The 21,604-nt window shown below is 39.0% G+C and overlaps 4 protein-coding genes across 10 annotated transcripts; all 4 read right to left on the bottom strand.

Annotated features, from left to right (window-relative positions):
• Positions 1-908: 908 nt before the first annotated feature.
• On the bottom strand, positions 909-8,370 carry mtdha (metadherin a). Of its 4 annotated transcripts, none has more exons than XM_068575402.1 (12): positions 7,939-8,370; positions 6,684-6,782; positions 6,421-6,532; positions 5,993-6,160; positions 5,783-5,833; positions 5,329-5,502; positions 4,577-4,654; positions 4,383-4,457; positions 4,034-4,161; positions 3,814-3,924; positions 3,566-3,665; positions 909-3,430 (listed from the first exon to the last, which is right to left on the bottom strand). In XM_068575402.1, the coding sequence occupies exons 1-12, from the start codon at positions 8,284-8,286 to the stop codon at positions 3,363-3,365; spliced, it is 1,512 nt and encodes a 503-aa protein (XP_068431503.1). In that variant the 5' UTR covers positions 8,287-8,370; the 3' UTR covers positions 909-3,362. The 4 variants fall into 4 exon arrangements, with proteins under 4 accessions (XP_068431503.1, XP_068431501.1, XP_068431502.1 ...); XM_068575400.1 differs by having other exon boundaries at positions 3,814-3,927; XM_068575401.1 differs by having other exon boundaries at positions 4,577-4,657.
• Positions 8,371-8,630: 260 nt separating this feature from the next.
• rrm2b (ribonucleotide reductase M2 b) lies at positions 8,631-12,888 on the bottom strand. Its single transcript, XM_068575403.1, has 9 exons — positions 12,718-12,888; positions 12,041-12,205; positions 11,580-11,696; positions 11,301-11,434; positions 10,763-10,857; positions 10,304-10,437; positions 9,770-9,874; positions 9,460-9,573; positions 8,631-9,301 (listed from the first exon to the last, which is right to left on the bottom strand). Exons 1-9 carry the CDS (start codon positions 12,799-12,801, stop codon positions 9,149-9,151), a joined length of 1,101 nt encoding a protein of 366 aa, XP_068431504.1. The 5' UTR covers positions 12,802-12,888; the 3' UTR covers positions 8,631-9,148.
• Positions 12,889-13,051: 163 nt separating this feature from the next.
• Positions 13,052-16,048, bottom strand: LOC137784721 (nuclear transport factor 2-like). 3 transcript variants are annotated; one of them, XM_068575599.1, is made up of 5 exons: positions 15,946-16,048; positions 14,323-14,443; positions 14,068-14,139; positions 13,850-13,948; positions 13,052-13,347 (listed from the first exon to the last, which is right to left on the bottom strand). In XM_068575599.1, the coding sequence occupies exons 2-5, from the start codon at positions 14,425-14,427 to the stop codon at positions 13,231-13,233; spliced, it is 393 nt and encodes a 130-aa protein (XP_068431700.1). In that variant the 5' UTR covers positions 14,428-14,443; positions 15,946-16,048; the 3' UTR covers positions 13,052-13,230. The 3 variants fall into 3 exon arrangements, with proteins under 3 accessions (XP_068431700.1, XP_068431701.1, XP_068431699.1); XM_068575600.1 differs by having other exon boundaries at positions 15,969-16,043; XM_068575598.1 differs by lacking the exon at positions 15,946-16,048 and adding an exon at positions 15,719-15,939.
• Positions 16,049-16,356: 308 nt separating this feature from the next.
• On the bottom strand, positions 16,357-20,102 carry bloc1s4 (biogenesis of lysosomal organelles complex-1, subunit 4, cappuccino). Of its 2 annotated transcripts, XR_011077430.1 has the most exons (6): positions 19,742-20,102; positions 18,581-18,652; positions 18,377-18,478; positions 17,519-17,653; positions 17,096-17,355; positions 16,357-16,978 (listed from the first exon to the last, which is right to left on the bottom strand). XR_011077430.1 is itself a non-coding variant. In XM_068575754.1 (5 exons), exons 1-5 carry the CDS (start codon positions 20,057-20,059, stop codon positions 17,257-17,259), a joined length of 726 nt encoding a protein of 241 aa, XP_068431855.1. In that variant the 5' UTR covers positions 20,060-20,102; the 3' UTR covers positions 16,357-17,256. The 2 variants fall into 2 exon arrangements, 1 of the variants encoding a protein (XP_068431855.1); XM_068575754.1 differs by having other exon boundaries at positions 16,357-17,355.
• Positions 20,103-21,604: the final 1,502 nt, after the last annotated feature.

Raw genomic sequence — 21,604 nt, forward strand, 5'->3', positions numbered from 1 at the left:
CTGGAATGCAATCTGAAGAGGATTTAACGAACGAATGCTCCATTTTTCCAGTTTTAAACATTCCCCATTGGACTTACTTCAAACGTGTGTTTGAAATGTTAAACAGATGTATTTATGTGCGCTCGGACATAATGACTGGAAATTCAAAGCTTTATAATCCTTTTTTGTCAGAATTGCAGAGCAATACAATCCCAAAACCAGTGTTTGGTTGTATAATGTCACTTTCCACTGAATTGTTTCAGGATAGCACAATGTTTGAAACCTGTGGGTTTCAGACACAGGGACTTTGGGTAAATCTTTTTTTAAAACCTCATTAGCGAGTGATTTACGTAGCAGGGCTTTGAGCAACTAGTACCGCCCGTTAGAGAGTGAACTTCACTATTAACATAGTAGACTTTTGTAAACACTTGAAACAACTACATGATATCTCTTTGAAGTGAAGGAGAACGGACAGTGAGCCGGAGATGGAGAGAGATTCAAAACTTGCAAATTCTAATTGAACAGAGAGATAAGAGTTGGAGGCTGATGAGAGGAAGGAGGTGTGGCTCTGTGAGCGTACCATGCGTACCACATTGGCCTTGGCCTCAGGAGGGTCACTGCAACCAGCAACCATCACAAGACGGGCTGCTGACACATATTTGTTCAATGACATAATTAATCCTCATTCTATTAATCACAGATTTGTGTTTAGTTTGAGAGAAAACATGACATGAAGATGCCAGTGGACAGAGAGAGAAACTTATTTTGCATTGAAACAATTTAAAGTGGCAAAATCATCTACCTTGCTGTTACTTTTCGGCTTCAAGCCTCACGAATAAAACCATAAATGAATAATGCAAACCATAGTTTTAGTAAATTACCAAAAATGTATTAGTAAGACAAAAATGTATTCCTATGACAATGCAATATCAAGCAAATCTCATTTATTTTTTTACCAAACAAACATAGAAATATCATTTGTATCGCCTCAATGAACAAAATTCTTCACATAACCATGTCCTAGAGACAAATATATAAATACATTGATTGAATCAATTTTGATCTTCAGTAGAAATTAATCAGAAAAGGGCGCTTGAAGCCACAGCCACGTATCATTTTGTTCCATCAGCTCTAACAATATGCATCACCAGCAGCCGATCAACACCTCGACACACTGAGGCGCTTTGACCCCCAACACAACAGACCACTGTTAACGTCCGCTGGACTGGGTGCCAACAAAAAAGCTGCAATTTGTCTCATTAAAAAAAGAAGCTATTACAGTATATACAACGAGTGGTACTCCAGGACCAAGTACTAACAGTTAAAGCAAGAAATCATTCATTTCATGGACACAAGTACACAAATTCATGCAAGATTAAATTAATTTCTGACATCAAAACTTGCAGTTGGTTGGAAACAAAAAAAAAAGGATGCCAATGCACTTTCTTTACAACATCAGGTTAAGGCAAATGGAATTTAATTCCTTTTATATTTAGATGTAATTGTGTGTGTGTTGTTGAAAAGCAACTTTGATGTGTAATTAAAGCTGCTTTATAACAACCTTGTATTATTCATTTAAGTACCCCCTCCCGCCCTCCAAAATTATGCATTTCACATTCTGCAAAAAGGTAGTAAAAACAAGTAATCAACATGAAAGGAAGTCAATACAGCCTAGTGCACAGTGCAATCACAGAACTGGAGAAAGCCCTTACAATCTGTACATATGGCATGGCTTTTTCTAGCACAAAACTGGAAGAAAAAAAAGTAAAACAAAGAGTGCAGAAGAGACCGTTGAGTCTCGAGCAAATCAACACATTCTAGTCCGATAAAGACACACACACACTCAGAATGATAAAAGTAGGGGGACAATACTTATTAGTGCAACCGGCATCCTCCTTTACTTCTCATTACAGTGCCTCCTGGTGGTTTATCAGTTACTGTGCACAGTACTCAGTGTGAATCCAAATTTTAAATTAAGCGTCGGATCCGTTACATAACTGATAAATTAGTTACTTTTCAGCTGTCAGTGTATTCCGCATTGTTAGTTTCAAGAACTAAATACACTGCTGTGGTGTCTTGCTATGACTCTCCCCACTGCTCTGAAACTCAGGCAGCCATATTGTGGCAAAACATTGAACATTTGGAACATACAAACACACGGATGGACATTGAAGAGGTGAATTACGCTGCATGGATGGTTGAGGAGTTATGTTTCTATGGCCAAATACTACTTTTTTTTCTCTTAAAAACAACCTGATAAAGAGCTGCTATTCGTCATTAAAGGAGCTTTTATAAAACACACAGCCAACAGGCAGTGAGTGTTTTTTACTGCAAGAGGACAGTTTGAGGTATTACTTTGAAAAGGCGAGGTAAATCCATTTTAACACTCGCATGTAAGATATTTGTTGAAAGAGTTAGGTAATTTCTCCTGTCCATACTGGCTGTGTGAGGTCATACTTTCTTACAGTGACTACAACGTAAGCAATAAAACACATTTTTCTAAGCTAAAGTAATTCAGTAGTCTGAGATTTACCAAATCTAAACTCTGTCCTGGCAGTCACATGTAGATTTATTGTGAGGGTTTTGTCACAGCAGCAAACCTATTTGACTACCAGGGCACATTCCTCACACCTCAGCCAGAGAACTACGGAAAACAAAGACAACAATTTGTCTTCTAGAGGATATTACTTTGTAAAATCAATTTTGTCGATGGTAACTAAATCCTCATATTAGCTTCAGAGGAACTTAAAACGTGGATTTTTAGTCTTTTCTTACACAGTTTTGCCCTATGAGGGTATTGCCTCATGGCCTGGACGGACAGGGAGGATAATTACAGCAACCCTCAACTCTAATGTATGTGCATGTGAGTTTTCAACAGTATCCTGGTCTAAGACCAGCCCCCACATGCAGCTTCCTCCCACACATTTCAGTTATTAATAGAGGGGCAGAAGCAAGGCAAACAAAAGAAAGTACAATATTCTAGGGAGAAAAACAGGTTGGCTTAAAAAAAAAACCCCAAAAAAACATTTTGTATTTTTTATCAATTATAAATGTAGTTGCGTGGACGGTAAAAACAAACAAACACTTTTGATGCCATAAAAAAATAATTACATGAACATGTACCTCCACTGCAAGTCCACCTCCCTTAGGAACTCCACTCTGGTTGCAGTGTAGCAAATAGTGCAAATTAGTTAAGATTTTAGTCCACAGGACCACATTTAACACTATATTTAGCCAAGCAGGTGCTATTCACTGCTTTTATTATTTTTGTTTTGGTAACTAAAGAATTAATGTATCTCAGAAAGAAACTCTGTACCTGGTAATTATTGCATGTGACACATTCTACAATCATTTGCATATGCTTCGTATGGACCGGTGTGACTTCATGTTTCCCTTCGAACCTTTTTCTTCTGGGAGGGCTTTGGAGGCTCCACAGTCTGCTCAGACTTCTCTGCGAATAGATTAAAAAGGAAAAATAAGAGAGTTGTATTTATAACCATCTCATTGTTACTTTACTCTTCGAACATGCATTTCTTATTTGGGACTTTCCCCCTTTGAATATAAAATTAGAGTCTGAGTGACCTACTCTGAGAAGACGATGCGCTGGTATTCGGCTTTTTGGTGGACAGGACAGGAGGCTCCTGGGGTTTGGGTTTGGCATTGACCAGAGGCACTGTGCTCACCATCTGCAATCAAAGACATGCGATAACATTTTATAACAGAGAATGCCTACATTTAATGTGAATGTGTACAATAAAATACAATAAATAAAACAGTTTTATGCTTTAGTGCTTGATAGCAATTGGACAGATTGATGTTAATCTGTTTTCTTGCCTGAGCCTCAGATGAAGCTTCCTCTTCTGTTTTCTTCTTCTTTTTCCTTTTCTTCTTGGTCTGGTCTCCTCCGCCAGAAGGATCAATGGTGCTCTTCTCATCCTCTGATACCTGCTACAACAAAAACAGACACCAACAAGGTGTGTGTGAGGCCATGCGAAGGGATGATTTGGAAAAGTCTAACAGATGTGATAAGCTATAAGGTGAGTGTCGGTGATACCTTGTTGGGGACAGGCTGTTCCTTTCGAGGAGGCGCTGGTGTCACCAACATAGAGGACTCGTCATAGTTCCCCCAGTGCTCTTCTGGGGCATTCCAGTCAGAGCTGGCATCTGCTGCTGCCGTCCCATCTAAAAATCATTCACATCATCAGGATGGCAGTTACAGAAAAGATTACAAATTTAAAGTGTATACATGTGTCTTGAAATGGAAACTGTTACGCATGCATTTCATTTCAAAGCTACACTTACACTTCCTCTCACAAAATCATTGGAACAGTTTTACTTTTCTTTTCATGACCTGCTGTGATGAGATTGCTGTGTTGCGTGGAATGGCTTGCTGAAATACTCACTGAATCCGGACCATTCGTCATCAACATCATCAGGGCGCGTCGCCCACTGCAGCTCCATTGAATTTGATATTGGGTCTAAGAAGACAGTCAGACAGTGAATGGGAGAAAGAGGGAGGAAAATAAAAATAAAATGCTTCGCAGTCTTTGAATTACACATACTGGAAGGAGAGTCTGGCGTTAATCACAATACCAACCCGTGGTGTTTAGTCCCAGCATGGAGAAAGTCACAGGGTTGTGGTCAGTCTTCATCCGGCTATCAATTCCACTCCATGCTGCTGGTGAGAACACGCACAAACTGATTGATTGATATATCTACATATATAGTTAAAACGCTGTTCTGGCAGACAAACAGTGGAGCTCAGGTTTTTAAAGAATTATTATTAATATTATTATTTAATTTTCCCATTTTCAGTTCTTTCATATGACAGCTGCAATACTTTGCTCTGTTTACAGTAAATCACGTGACACCTTTCCAGAAAGTAATACCTGAGGTTATGTCACATTGTAAAATGAAGTATATTGTATCGTGGGTGTCTTGGTTGAGTGAGCAGTTAATTTCAATTTAGAGTTTCATTGATTTCCCCCTTCCTAACATAGGTCTTTTACAAATATTTTAATTTTCCATTTATTTCACAATAATACTTCTTCCCAGCGGATGGCTCAGTTGGATGTAGTTTTTTTTTAAATGATTCATTACTACGATTTCAGAGAAATTCCATCTTATTTAGATTTTTCCTTTTTTAAATGCTTGGAGTCAAACTTGCAACAAAAATGCTGTAATAACCAGACAGACACAAAGGATGATGACATCTCAGTTCATTCTACTGCACATATAAATAGTTCCTGGACTGATCAATATCCCTGTTCAATGCTTAGACTCTGCTGTGTTATACTGCACTCTCGTCATCTATATTTGCTGTGTAAAAAGGTCCTGGTGGAGTAGTACCTTGTGTCTCCTGACCCCAGGACTGAGGTTTCGGTGAGGCCTTGTAATGCGTAACAGTGGGGGTGGCACTCCACTTAGTTCCCTCAATAGAACCCATCTGACGTGGGCTCTTTAAAGACATATCAGTCCAGCCTCCACCATTGACTGAAGGCTCCTCTCTCCAGCTGGACGACACTGTGGAGAAACACATTGGGGGAAAGATAGTGTCAGACTATAAGCTTTCTTTCGTCTTTGGAGATTCTGTATGTCAGAGTTCAGAGCTAAATAAGTGATTTTAAACCCATTGTATTCAGGCTTATCTAGAAGACAGCTTCATGTATATCCTACATCTCTACCTAATAGTAGACAAATATTTACTGGGGAAAATAAATACAAGAAAATAAAGATAAAAGGAAGTCGTTAAATCGTTTCCCCATCTCAGTCATACAAAATAAAGGTTTGTCTTTGTCTTTACCAGCTCCACTAGCCGTCTCCCTCTTTCCAGCGGTTCTGGACAGTGAGGACTCTGAAACAAATGTGGGAAAATAATATGCTTCAGACAATTGCAATATTACAAGATAAATCTTGTTTAAGCATGAAGAAACTGATCACATCAAGCATACAGTTGAAGTTTAGGCCTGGCTACGCTGTATGCTAAATAAATGTTCATCACATTCATGAATACCATGGTTTCCTCTGTTCTTCTTGGTATTGGCAGGTGCTGTGGCCAAAGGTGCCTCTACATTGCTCTTGGGAGTCTCCACGCCTCCTGGGCTACCTGAGTCCTCAGGGCCCCTCTCCTTCCTGCGCTGCTGCTTCTTCTCTCGGTTACTGACTTTGGTCACCCATGCGCCTGGTGGACAGAAAAAACAACATAAAAGCATTGCCATGTGCAAAACCACGATAAGGAAGTGGGTGAAATTTGGTTGATTATTTAACTGGGAAGTTCATTAGGACAAGACAACTGAATGTTAAGTGTATCAAGTGAGGTTAATCAAAACAGCACAGGTCAAGAAGGTTGTGATTAATGAAAACAGGGGAGGTTGGTACTTGATAAAACAGTTTAAAATGAGACATTGTTATGACATTTTCCTGATAACAATTTCATCTTACCATCATCAGGTTCCTTCCCATCATTTGTAGACACATGCTGGACTGGTTTCACATTTGTCTTGGTTTTCTTCTTGTTCTTTTTCACCTGCACTGGGGCCTGTACCTCACACACCTGTGGAGAGATTGAAACCAATGTAATATTGCAATACGGTATGGGGGTTACAAGAAAAGTTATGCTAAACTTTTTTTCACATTTTTGTCCTTTGAAGCTATCCTAGACTGGCAAATATAATATTTCCGTCTCCGCAGCTGCTCAAACTTACCTTCTCGGTTTTGATCTGTGGGGCTTGTTTGGAAACAACTTCTGCCACTTTAACTGCATTTTGAGCTGCAGCCACTGGTTGTCCATTGGATTGAATGTTCTGGGGGGAAAAAAAGACAGCAAATGTATTAAATTTACTTTCACACAGCTTTAATTTGCAGAATAATACATGAGAACATTCCGATTAAATGCAGTAAGACTTTATAATATCTCAATCTTCCTCCGACTGAATCAATATCAATAACCCTAGCACCACTTATGTTTAGTTAGTTAATTTAATACCTATTCTATTTCACTGTATATGGTTCTATTCCAGTGTATATACACTGTATATACTTTGTATTTCCTCTCTATATAATTTTCTTAAATTGAATATGTTCTGCTCTGCTATTTTATTATATATATATATACATATATATATATATACATATACATATACATATATATATATATATATATATATATATATATATATATACACAGTGTATATTTATATTCACTTAATATTTGCATGTTAACTCTGTAATTTGCCTGCTGCTGCTACAAACAAATGCCCCCCAGGGGATGAATAATATATGTATCTAAACAATTAATCTGTTTGAATTGGTCGTTTACGTTATATTTGAACCATTCAAGTTTGAGAAGGGTCTTATATTACAAAAACTACACAGGATACAGCTGATTGTTGTTAACTCTTGACCTCGGTAATTGGTTTCACCTGGCTGCAAAGACACCTGGCTGTGGATTGAACGGCTAAAATATCATTAGACCTGAACGTATGGTTCACTGTGTAACAGCTTGATGAGCAGTAAACCACAGATGTGTTATACATATGCCATGTTCACGTTTCAAGTAGGCTCCAGTTCCGTCATCAGACATGCAAAGGCAGGCTTCAGGTGTTGGCCTACGTAACGTTTCAACTCGCTAGCAAAAACCACCATTAGCTAACGGCTTGACAGCTAGCTTTATTTACACACGTCAAGTCGTGATTCACTGTTACTGATTTGTCTTCTTTTTTAGTAGGTCACATGGTTGTCCCTCGATTAAGTTAGCTTATTTAAACAAAGTAACGCTAATGGTGTATGACACACCAAAGTTGGCATTTAACGTTAACTTTGTTAACACAATACCAATTGGGATGAAAGGTGTATATGTATAGCTATAACATATTAACGCATGCATATTTATGTTAAGCTTTGACGCTGTTGATTGTTTTTATACACTTGTTTGGATTGAACAATTCACTCACAGTATACCTTTTCAACCGTTTTCTTTTTGTTCTTCTTCTTCGGTTCTTCTGGTTTGGCCATTGAAGTCGAAGCGGCCTTGCCAGGCACACCGTCGCCTTGGCTGCCAGGGGATCCCCGCTGTTTCCCGACCGACGGCCCGCCACAGACGGCAGCCCAGGACAGTCGGAGCAGCAGCAGCAGAACCACCGCGGCCGTAGATAGGATGACCCACGTCGGGTACACGTCCGGCTTCAGACCCAAGTCCAACCCGAACTGATCCCGGACATATCCTTGTCCCGAAGTCAGGAGCTCCTTCAAACGGCTGGAGAGCAGTTCGGCTTTTTCCAGCGCAAACACTCGCAAGTCCCGAGCCATCTTTTCCAAATCGCGGTAGCACTAGTTAGCTCGCTAGCTGTTAGCTGTCATCGGCAGCAGCGTCTGTGCGCTCACGGAGGAGTGGCTAATCGGATCCGATTGCTGGGACAATCACAACAAAACTGGAATTCGCAGTTTATAAACCACTGCTTTATTCTGGCTAATTTAAAGTCAACAATATCATCACATTTCGCGCATTAAATCAGACCTAAACCGTATAGTCACACCACGTTTATAACGGACGTAACCCGCATTTTAAAGTAAAGATGCTGAATGGACTTTCCTGTCTGGTGGCTGCATGATTCGATAATTCATCACAAATACTATTTTGTCACAATAAAAAACATTTTTAATGTGCATTAAAAAAGACAAAATTCAACAAAAAAATAATAATCTGAAAGTCTAGTATTTGGGCCAGCTGCCAAAACTGCTGACTGACATATATTGTAGATATTTAAGTGGCAATCCTTAATATTTCTGACCTGGTTGATTTAGAATGATTATATTCGAGATTGCCACTTAAACCATATTCAAATATCCAATAAGGTATAGAAGAATCAATATATTTTCTCAAAGAAGTTGTGTGTTGTGTTATTTACATGCCTGCCTTTTACATAAGAAACAGCCATGGTAAGGGCTTGAAGGATCCATTTGTTTACCCCGTTTCATTTAGAAGACTGTATTGGCTGCTAATTAACTCCAGGTATAATATGCATGCCCTTTTAAAAGCTGTAACCGGGCAACTATTATTTGTCCAGTATAACACTGTGATAGCATTGTAAAGAGACTTTTGGCTGTTTTTTTTTTTGTCAAGAACTACCTAAAGTAAATAAATATTGCGTAACAGTAGGTCATCTTCATTTCAGAAGTCTGCATCCAGTGTGAATTCACAGTCTGTCATGTTTGACATGACCCCAAATTTCTGATACTCTGCTACTCGTTTCTCAAAGAAGTTGGTTTTTCCCTCCAGTGAAATGGTCTCCATGAAGTCAAATGGATTTTCAGCTTGGTATACCTTTTGATTAAAGAAGAGGAAAAAAAGATTACTTAAACTCACTATCACAAGATTCGAACAAAAAAAAAAAAAATCATCATTTAACCTCTTCACTGTGTAAAGAGATTAAGTGAATAATGACTATTTGGCTTTCATTATTTCTATTATATGATAATAACCTTTGCCAGTCCGAGGTCAGCGAGAAGCCTGTCGGCCACAAACTCGATGTACTGCTTCATCAGACAACTGTTGATTCCTATGAGATCCACTGGTAAGGCCTCTGTCAAAAACTCCTGCAACAACGAACATGACATGTTTATGTATTAACAGAATTGGCATAGGTTATCAAGATCTTGGTCTTTTGGTCTATTGCAATGGGAGTCAATATAAACAAAGTAAATGGCAAAATAACCAAGCAGAGACAGGCCGATTAAAAAATGTATAATGTGTAGTGTACAGTTAAGCATATTCCCTCCAATACTTGCTTACCTGCTCAATGCTAACAGCTTTTGTGATGATGTCTTTCACCCGGTCTTCTGATGGTTTATTCACCAGGTAGCTGAACAGCAGGCAGGCAAAGTTACAGTGTAGGCCCTAAGAGACGCATCAATATACATTTCAGAGTTAATACAAACAATCTGAAGATCAATCCGTGCCTGTACTGTGTTGATATGCAAACTGTAACCACAAATACTACCCAAACTGATCTTCGGACCATTTCTAAACAGCAATGTATGAATGGGAGAGCTAAACAACACTGCTGTCACAGCCACAAAGTGGAAAATGCTGACTTTAGTATACAATAGTAAGCTCAAAGTTAGTTTAATGACCTGAGATGACTTGCACAGCCTAACCTCTACACAGGTGTGTCAAACTAGATTGTCCCAACATAACAGCTAACTCAGGGTTATGCAACATCAATGATTTTCAACATTTCTATGGTGTATTATCCAATGTGCTGCAGGATGTCATGGATAACCCAAACGTCCACCATGAACTGGCACCGATTTTTATTCATCTCACCTCATCCCTGCTAATCAGCTCGTTGGAGTGGGTAAGGCCAGGCATTAATCCTCTCTTCTTGAGCCAATAGATGGCAGCGAATGAGCCAGAGAAGAAGATGCCCTCCACTGCCGCAAAAGCCACAATTCGCTCCCCTGAAGGCAAAAAGTAAAAAAAACTACTATTAGGAATGCTCTCCTAGGTTAGAGTTACTCGTTATTATGTGATTTAAAATATGTTTGAATGTTTTATCTTTGCTTACACTTAACCTGTTCACTTGGATACAGACAAAGAGGGCGAGCAAGGCTCCGAGATTAATAATTACAGTACAGTGACTGTTTGTAATTTCCTACGTTTTAAAAAACAACACAAAACACATCTGGACTTAGTATGGATTGTTTCAGCACTCCACACCGTTTAGAGCCAACTTAGCTTCTGAACAGGTTTTTCATTTATCGTAGTCGAGACAATATTCCTCACCAAATGTGGATTGAGAGTCATTTATCCACTGAAGGGCCCAGTCTGCTTTTCGTCTGACACAAGGCATCGTCTGAATGGCGTTAAATAAATAGTCCCTGAAACACACAATTCATACAAAATGCCTGTTGATGCAGAGGCCATGGAATTGTTGTCTTACTAGTTTGTAGGTACATAAAAGCTGCTGCAGCTGGAAATGCAACAGAAAACCCCATAAGGGAGTTCACTTATCTTGTGATGAACAGGTGCAAAGCTTACAGTTTAAAAAAACAAACTTCATCTCCAGATGAAGATTTTTTTTTTGTTGAGATATATATAATTTTTTCAGAGCCAGTTTATGGGGAAACATATATATATATATATATATATATATATATATATATATATATATATATATATATATATATATATATATGGAGAATTTGTTTGACTATGGTTATGTACTTGCTCTAAACATACTGAGGGGACATACTGTACTCTTTACCGTCTTACCATTGCCACTGAGCATCAGGACTTGACCAAAGAGAAAATAAAAACTAACCTCTCGTTTAGTTCCCTGACATAAGTGTTGATGAGCATGCTGTACATCTCTGAATGAACAGTTTCTATGAGGATCTGGAAGCTGTAGAACGAGCGAGCTTCAGGGACCTGCACTTCCTGGCAGAACCTCTGCACCTGTCAGATGAAACAGAAACACAAATATAAGTATAACTGTCATCTGATCTCAATCCCTTATTGCCTGGTTGATTCAGAAATGGTCCATCTTTTGAATTGCATACAATCTCCAAAACAATTGTTACAGCCGAGTGCAATCCCTCACCAGGTTCTCATTGACGATGCCGTCACTTGCAGCAAAGAAGGCTAGGATATGGGAGATGAAGTGTCTTTCCTCCGGTTTCAAACATTCCCAGTGTGGCAAGTCTTTGGATAGATCCACCTGAAAAACAACATCAACAGTACACGTGTCTGTCTCATAGATTGGTCAGGTTGTTCCAGTAATAACAGGCTGAGGTGAATGACTCAGTGTGGCTTTTAGTTTTGTAGGGCATCAACATTTATTGATATAGTACTTTGTAGGAATTATCTTGACAGGAAAAAAGTAGTACTTTCTTAAATGTATAGCTTTTTTTGTTACTTCATTAGTATTCATTTTACTTCACTTTGAATGAAACTGTTAAGTTTGTGTTCTCATCAAGGCACTTGTGCAGTACAACTTTCCCTTAAACTAACTAAAAAACACTACAATAACAATAGTGTCGGTGCAGAGAGACTGACACAAACCTCCTCCACCGTCCAGAACGAGGCCTGTGCCTGCTTGTACATTTTCCAGATGTCGGGGTACTGGATGGGGAAGACGACGAACCGTCTGGGGTTCTCTCGGAGCAGAGGTTCCTCCTCTTTCTCTGAACCACTTTTGCAGTCTGGGTCTTTATCTTTGAAGACATTCTACAAAAGATCCAGAACACCGTGAGTAAAGATATTTTCATGTTGTTTTTTTTTTTGCAAATATGAGCTACTTTATCGGAGCTGCAATGATGCCTTCAATTACATATTAAAATGTGCTACTGCACATTAACTATAACAATATCCACAACAAAGGACATGCCGAATACAAATATTGTTTTTGTTATTTAAGTTAGATAAGTAATTATAATTGATAGCACTTATATTTCTTTCTATCAAGTGCTAAATACATTTATTTTTCTCAAAGGCAAGCCCCAAACATCGTCATTGACAGTTAAGCTAGGTTGCTTAACGTGACATGAGTCGAGGCAGATTTTGAAACTGTTCAAATGTCCGTCATTAATCTGTAATTACTTAAACTGGCGCCACTAAATTGGTTAAGACTTTAACTTGACTTAGCGACGTCTCCACGTGAGCTAACGTTATTTTGACGTTGCGTAAGCTAACCTTTAAGGTACAATTCACAGCAACATTAACGTGTTGAACCTGCTTACCGGCTCTTGAAGGTCATCAGGCTGCCGATCTAAATTCATCACGTCCATTTCCCGAGAAGGACTCTTATTCACCGTCGGTGTCATTCAGAGGGTTGAATTCGGGGTTTCCACCTTATTGTCCGTCTCATGTCGTTGTTCGTGAATGCAGCTGCAGCTTTGTTGGTGAAACCCTTTAAACCAGCAGCCACATAGAGGAGCAGCGCCTGTAGTGGTCATACCCGAGGCATGCAGAAGTCCTCCTCATGACTATACTAGACTCTGCTGAACCCTCTCACTTCACACTGCAGTCTTTGTCGTGAGTAAAATGATAAAAACAACAAAATATACCCAGAAGTACAAACTGAAATTATTTTATTGGGCAGTAATGCATTTATTACAATTAACATGTTCATTGATGCATTGTAAATATGGTCGAACTACTGCATACAATCTCTTGTATTTTCAATGATAGCTTAACCATCGCATGAACTCTATGCTGGATTCCAATGTGTAAAAAATAATGAAATCAGATTGCTACCCTGTTAAATTGTGTATGCCCAACCGAAACATATCATTTGTGCAGACCCATGTGCCTGGCTGGGACTTCAGCATAAACACCTGATGAAAGGCCATTGGTGGATCCTCATCTACCTGTTGCAGAAATAGTCTGTTAGTACAATGTAGTCTTAAACTGTGATGTAAGCTAAAGCAGAAATGTCCTATACCATATTGCACAGGGTTTATAAAAAAGGAAATACATGCACTATTCAAAGATAGATTGTTCAGGGAGACAGTTGTTTGACCCTTAAGAAAAACGTTGCTCTATTTTCACAAATGTTTTGAGAAAATTAGCATTGACCATTAAATGAAGCAGGCGCGTGTTTAATCAAAAGTGGGGTACAAGGGGAAAGATTTTTTTTTATTCCTCAAATTTCACAATAAGTACTTCGTTCATTTGACAATGTGGCCAGAAAATAACAACACCACATTTTTCACATTCACAGCTTGTAGCTAAAATGAAAAATCCCAAGATTACAGAGCCAAATGATAGCCAGCTAACCAGGACGGTCCATGTTGGGCTCAATGAAACCAGGGAATTTAAGAAGAACCAGACCGAGATGAACTTGCTTTGTGCTAAAATGTTCCAGCTTACCTTCAACTGTCCAAACACCATGATGAAGATACAACTATCCACCGTGGGTTGGAAGTCTTGTCCAGTGATAATGTGCTTAATAGTCTTGAATGGCAAACTCTGCAGATAGGAAACAATTGCTTTAATTAATATATGCATGCGTAATACAGCATAGTACTTTTTCAAAATAATAATTGTGGATTGTGACAAATACAAACTGAGGAAGAAGAGATACTTACTGCTAATTTGCCAGAGATGGCTTCTTTCCCCGCAAAAACTGAACCTTCCCACGTCAAACAGGCATCAGCACTCTGAGAAAAAAAAAATGTTAATATGAAGTACATTACAATATAAATATATATTTTACCATGAATGTTGTTTTTACAACAGTAATGTTAACTGTGTTTGTCAAGTGTGACGACATTGGGTTTGTTGGTGACACCACATGTACATCAAAACAGGCATTCATTAAATGGACACTGAAAAACACGTACATATAGGTCACCCAGAGATGTCCTGTTGGTAGTGTCAAACTGGCGATAATATTCTTGGACAAAGCCCTCTCCAATCGTTTGCCATATTTCTTTCGCGCAGGCCATCTGTGAAGCTTTGGATCTGTAAAAAGGAAGAGTCTCGTCAAGGTGTCAGTATAGTGCAGACTATTCCCTGAACTCATGTTGACACAGGGGAAGGAAGCAAAAGGACTGGAATAATTTGTGGGGATCAGACCGTGAGACAATCACCGCCAGACCAGCTGGACCAAACACAACTGAGAGCGGAGTCGAGATGAAGGATAGCAGAGATGTAAGATAACCCAGGTAGGACCTAAGGCTACCCCACCACCTAATTTGCCCCCGGCTACTGTCCTGAAGCAAGAAAATGTAGGCTAACCAAGCAACAGGAGGTTGAAACTGTTGTGCCTGACCTAGACCCTGCACTACGAAGCAGGATTTGTTGTTGGGAGGTAACTTCGAGGTTTAACCCTGCATTTTCAGTCTCATCTTACCTATGTGAATCCCCTTGCTTACTTATGCTGTACACCTAACTTGCTGCTACTGAGAAGGTTATGTTCAAGATAAGATATCAACTTGTGTAAAAGCACCACCTACTGACCAACCAAAGCTCAGTTTCTGGATCGATAGATAATGTTACACAAAGGCGAGAAAGTTAAAGTAATACATACGTAAATGTATACAGTTTTAGGCTTCTAATAGCACTGCCTAATCACGAGACCTGGCTATTATTACATATGTGTAATCTCCTTATTCAACATGTTGCTTAGATGTATTCTTATAGTATGTATGGCAATTTTTTTTTCCTTCTTCTTTCAGCTGCAACCCCAGCCGTGTGAAACAGACTTGAAAAGTTCAAAACTTCATTCAAATTTAGGCTACACCTATAGTATTGTACTATTTGTAGACATGAAATTATAGTCTGATCTACTCGTGCTCTAGATGGGGCAGTGATATTATAAGTCTATTCATTTACAAAGGGGTTACACAATCATGGCGGCGCTGATGATAGAGAAGAACGCATACTAAAGTATTGGCCCAATTTGATAGTAACCATTAATAAAAGAGATTTATTTGGGGATTGAAAGCTTCATAAAAAATATATTCCTCTTGCTGCACGTTAATAACGACAATCCACCAGAGTTCAGTCTCTAGTGCCCCTACATTTAGTACTGCAAATGTCACATTTACTTTAAATTGCTTTGAATACAGACATCTGAAAATGAATCCAAAACAGTGGAAAAAGCCACCCGATATGTTGATTTTATGACGATGACGAGGAAGACACTACGTGTGAGGTAAGTAAAAGTTTAAGTTTTACCGGGCTCTCGACAAGGATTAGAGACAGATTCAGATGCATCAAAAATGAACTTCCTACCGAGATAGAGTGGGACTTGAGCCCCTGTCAGATAGAAACCTAGCGTTAACCCCTGGCCGTGTCCGCTAGTGAACGTGGCTCCAGTCCGGAGCGTCACAGGTAATGGTGGCTAACGTTAGCACACATATTTGGTCTTCGCAGATCGAGTTTATCGCCGTTAAGGTCGTCCCAACAAAACTTTGTTATTACAACGTGTGGTCGGGAAGCTTCACTTAACAGTATTTTACCGTGTCTGAAAGTTTGAGTTTACTTTTAAAACTCGCGGCCGTCGAGGTTGCTGCGGTTCCCGCTTAGCGCTTCCTCGGAGATGTGACAAACCGCTGACGTCAGGGGCAGCTGACCAATGAGAGTCCAGATAGTTTTAAAAGTTTGCCCTGAGTTTGTCTGTAAGGAGCTAATCCTCCCCGAGCTGTCCCACCTCCGACAAGCTCAACACCCATGTTAGTTGAAATGTATTTTGCCGTTTGGAATGAACAATTTATGAATAAATACTTATATAAAAAACAAGCTCAACACCTGATGGATGTTGGTGCCGTCAATCTCAGAAAAGAGGCGGCATTTGTATGCAAACTAAAGGCAAATCTGCCTGAAAACTGAACCCAGGGCCCAAAAAGTCATACAATTTTAATTTGTCTCAAATCAGTCTTTAATGGTTATTAAAAAACACATACCAAATTTCACCTGGAAATTAAACATCTTTATTCCTAACTATTTTGGCAAATAAAGAATCAAATAATAACTCATAAGTATTGTCTCCCATGAACTAGATCCAAGCAACCTCCAGCTATTGTTAAAAAAACTCAATCACGGGTTCAAGCCTGGCCCAAACTTGCATTATGAATTATAAACTAACAACTCAATTATAGTGTGCTTTTAATGAGAAGGTGCTATCAAATATGTAGCCCCATATCAACGAGGCAACTGTCATCCATAACCAGTAACTCAGTCGAGCAATAAAGAAAATATTTTGAAATGGAAGACATTATATGCTTAATTGGATGAGATCCATATTGCTCGGGGAGAGTGATGAGAGATTAGAAATACAGATCAATTCATAACAGCGTGCAAGTCTTTACAAACGTCAGTAAAAGGAATGTAATTTATAAAAAAAAGCTGGGTTAATTATTATGTAATACATCTTAAGATCTTTACAGTTCATAATTTTGTACCTTGTTTACAGTGTCAAATTGGCAAGTGGGATGATGTTGTCCTCCTGACTTGTCGGAAATCCAACATCTGACATTGTTTTCCACACAAATACTGAAAACAAAACGAACAGAGATAAGACCCATTGAGGCACTTTCAAAATCATTTTTGCTACAGTTCAGTGCTCTGACTGCCAGGAAAATGACACTCAAAAATGCAGTCTTCCCGCACTTGACTTCCAGGGACTTGTTCAGAAAGGCTACTATTGCTGTGTTGAGGCCGCTGCACCAAAATATCCTCTTGCAATGGATGGCAGTAAAGGTTGTCTCTACAGTTTCACCCAACAGGCTTCAGAGGTTAGAACCAAGTGATGTGTTAAATGTTTTAGGGTGTCACTGCTCTGGCTGTGATGTGAAATAATCGTCTGTCTGGAACACGCTGGGGATCTCTTGACACTGATGTGGTGCTGGTCTTCTCGGACTGGCCGGTTTCTGTGAGCAAAGAGACACAACATTAATCCTAAATATCCAATAGCACTGCTTGGAGTAAGACAACTTCTGTGTCGGATTTTGTATTTTTTATTGGAAGAGTCTCTGTTCAACTCAGCGGTACAAAAGATACTTTCACACCATAATTACATAAAGGCGCTCTCACGTTTAGGAAGCCTGGTACACTCATGGTGCGGAAGATCTTCTTGAAAGCACCCGGAAGTGTTCCTAGTTCTCCCTCTGCCTGTGTGACCTGCTCCTCCATTGCATTAACGTTGGCTCCCACCATCTTTACAAAGGTCTGCAGCCACACCAGAATAATATTTATACATTACAAACCTGATCAAATGGAGATTGTGCGCATCAATATTTGCAATAAATCTCATTGAAGACAATTCAACAAAACGAAAAGTTTCACAAACCCCATGCAAGCAAAATAATATATTTGCCACAATCTTTAATCTTTAATTAAAATTTAATTTTAAAACAGTAGGCAGATGAGTAAACTTGAAATAAACATTTGAAATAATAATAATAATAATAATAATAATAAAAAGTAATAATACAATAAATATTACATTGCTGGACCATTTTTGTGACAATGTTTTTGTGAATGTAACAAAGACACCCTTAGAGGATGGATGGAAAAGTTACAACCCTGTATGAAAACAATAACTTTTATAATTTACAATTATTATAGTTTGGATTATATTCTCATTAGTTACTCTGTAGCTACAAAACAGTATTAGGATTTGTAAACAGGAACATACTGCACTTTCATTATTGAAAGAGAACATGTTAAGCTAATGAAGATTATCTTGTTTATATTATCGCTGTTTTCTCTTGTGAACTGCACACAAACCGTCTTTACATCACGTTACCTCATTGGTTTCATGGTTCATACATTGCAGAATCCTTGATCTAGTGTGCATTACAAAACACTAAACTGAAGCTGTTTGGAGTATTATTAAAGTAGAATTATTGACCTATTATTCAACCTTTCAAAATTAAAAGGCCCACTTACCTCTAACTTGTCAATTCTTCTGTATATTTGTCTCATTTCATCTGACTTCTGCTGGATTTGAGGTAGGTTTTCATTCACTATCTGGGAGGTATCATTACGGATCTAGATGAAAAACACAAAAGGATGTGAAAGGAAAATATGAATAAATACAAATGAGATTTGCATTCATACAATTTAACAGTGCCATAGCTTGACTTGGCTTACCATATCCAGCATTCCAACAAACTCATCTACTCTTGTCAGCATTTCTTCCAAGCTCTTGTCCAAGCACAGTATCTAAAGGAGGAATCATAAAAAAAAGTCTATAAAACTGCACAGTGTACACATGAAAACTATGTAGAAACCACAGCTACTAAAAACACACCAAATGAACTCAGCCAGCTTTGGACTTATGTGTCCATTTTTGTACACTTTAACAGCAGTTACACCCACCAGTTACAGCTGCAATTCAATACAATACAATGTAAATTAAGTGTTCTTGGACTGCCGAAACACAGGGGCATCGCTTGCTAGCTCACCTTCTTTGCAAATTTCCTGGTATCACACATTTTCAATTATTAACAACTCAGGAGTGACAGCAATGTGGCCAGGCTACAAAGACAATACAACAGTCTCTTTACGCTGAAGGCAGATGATCTTTTTAGTGAGGACATTGTCATCAATGAGTCAATTTGGCCATTTATCTTTATCTAAATTAGTGTTTTTTTTTAACTACACATGACTTGGACTCAAGTAAGGCAGTCATGAGTCTCCAATTTCTTGTGACTTCACTTAGACTTTGACTTTTAAGTCCTCGACAAAGATGTTTTATTAGTGAAAAGTCAAATCCTGAAAAGGGATATACTTTAAATCAGTCTGACAGCACGCAGAGTAAACAAGATGAACACACGTTATTATTACCTTTACACTGAAGGGAAGAAACATGCAAAATATCCATCTGAGCGAGATATGGGACATCATCTTTGAAAGGTCGCTCCAACAAAGCTGACCTCCCTGTTTTCAGACTGAGTAGTACTGAACTTCATGGAGTACATCTTTAAATGCCCCCCTACTGCTGTCTAGTTTAGGACTCAAAAATACTAACTTGAGGACTTTACCGTTTTGACTCATGACTTAACCTTACACTTATGTGAGACACTGTCCCATCTCTGCCATGATGTCACCGCTTCAGTGTCGCTTAGCAACCACTTCACTTTCATCCATAACCGCATTGCTGGTTACCTGAATCAACTGGCTACGTATGATCACTGCAGTAATATCAGTGTGTGCTACACGGACGTCACTTCATAAACAAAGAGCCGACGGCGCTCACAGTGCTTTGCATCGCTTTGCTGGCTCTCTTGCGTTAAAGCCGCGAGCACAAACCTCTTCTCCGGCGGTCGCCTTGATGTAGGACGAGTAGCTGATGGCGGCGTGTCTCAGGACCTCGTCGTCCGGCTCCGGGTCCTGCTGGTCGGGTGTCCCGGGCTCCGCAGCCTCGCTGAGGCTCGGGCTTTGAGGAATAACGTTAGCTGCTGCGCCAAAGCTGGGGCTCTGCGACACGGTTCCGCTGCTGAGGATTTCGCTCACCATGGACAAACTGCTCGCACTTTGCGAGACGATGCCGCTGTCTCTGCTGATCTCAGCGCTGGACTCCTCCAGGGGAGACAGAAGGCCCACCCTGTCAACCCGATGGTGGTCCATAGCGCCTGTCCTTCTGATCGACTGCCGTGTTTTGCCTTGTCAACTGACTGGATCACGTGTGTTGTGCAGCGCACGGTGCCTCGGAAGGGTCAAAACAGTGGCGCTCAAACTTTCACTCTCTGCCCCAATTTCATACAAATATTTATGAATATTTTTTGAAAGTATTCAATACATATAGAATGGAAGTCAAATAAAATACAAAACCCAAACCCAAGAGCAAATGAAACATACTTCGATACTCACGAACACTTCTAACATTAATACATCTGCAGTTGGAATGGGTTTAAAAATGGTTTGATGCAAAGCCTTAATCAGAAAAATATATATTGTCGGATCAATTATAGAATACATTTTCAGTATTTTGTGACAGTGTTTTTAAATTTGATTTGTATTTTTATTTGTGACATTTCCTCCAGCAGAGGGCAGCCAGAATTACTGCATGGAAATGAACTGTTACTCACATTCAACTTACTAATTGTCAAATAGAATTAATTATTTTTTTGGAGCAATGATGGAGCAATGCATCTCCCTTCAATATAAAATATACATTTGAACAATTATCAATTAGCTGTTTGAGCAATAAATGCAGCAGACAAACATTACATATCAGAGAGGTGAACGGCTTTTGCTGCTGGGCTTCTGACCAAGGACAAAGCTGCTACATGTCCATGTTGAATAGCTGGAATAATGATTAAGAAAAATGAAAGTCAACCTTTAAACATTTTGTCTTCACCATGTGACGTATAGAGCAAATTCTTGTGATGTAACTTGACGCACGTATCTTACCCAACCTGATCGCTGTCTTCAACAAACTGCAAATTTACACAACAGCAAAACAGGTAAAGTGACAATGATGAGTGCTCTAAAGTTCAACTTTGAATGGTCATATTATTATTTTTTGGGAAAGTTTGTTGGAGGCACTGAAATAAAAATACCTTCACATTTTTACTATAGAACACTACAAGTGATTCCAAGAGAAAGCAAGTCACACCCATGGTGTAACTTGCATAACCACAAACCATAGCATGTTTTGTGGTTATGCATTCCTTGTGTACAGATTGTACCGTTGGTGAAAACTTTGGGATGTCAGTCTCAGCCATAAGGATTTGCTTTGTTGACTGTCAGCAGAGAGACTGGAAAAAGGCCTCTGACTTTAGTTTCTGAAGGGCTTATCTCAAAACTTGACGTGTTGCTGTTTTTGAGCTAAAACCCTGTCAAGCTTAAAATATCTCAGGATGTCACAATGTCTTTGCATGTCCTCTAAACCTTTAAATGTTAAGTAGACAAAACGTTTCTTTGCAGTTTGGTAAAACAAATCTAATTATAGCAAATGTATGCACACAAAGCTAAGTAACAAAGGGATAATATTAAGGATGATGTTAATCTAAGACTAATTGAATCACATAAACTTTCCTTGGTCTTAAAGTTTAAACCTTTTAAACCGTGTGTCTTTACTTTCATTAGATATAACTGAATCTATTCAGTCTTAAAAAACTAAGACAATTGTTGCTGCAACAAACTTCACATTTCTAGTTTGCAGACTTA

This window comes from Clinocottus analis, unplaced genomic scaffold (genome assembly GCF_023055335.1).
Source record: "Clinocottus analis isolate CAN_PGR_092001 unplaced genomic scaffold, fCliAna1.0.p SCAF_14, whole genome shotgun sequence".
In the NCBI taxonomy this organism is placed as follows: Eukaryota; Metazoa; Chordata; class Actinopteri; order Perciformes; family Cottidae; genus Clinocottus; species Clinocottus analis.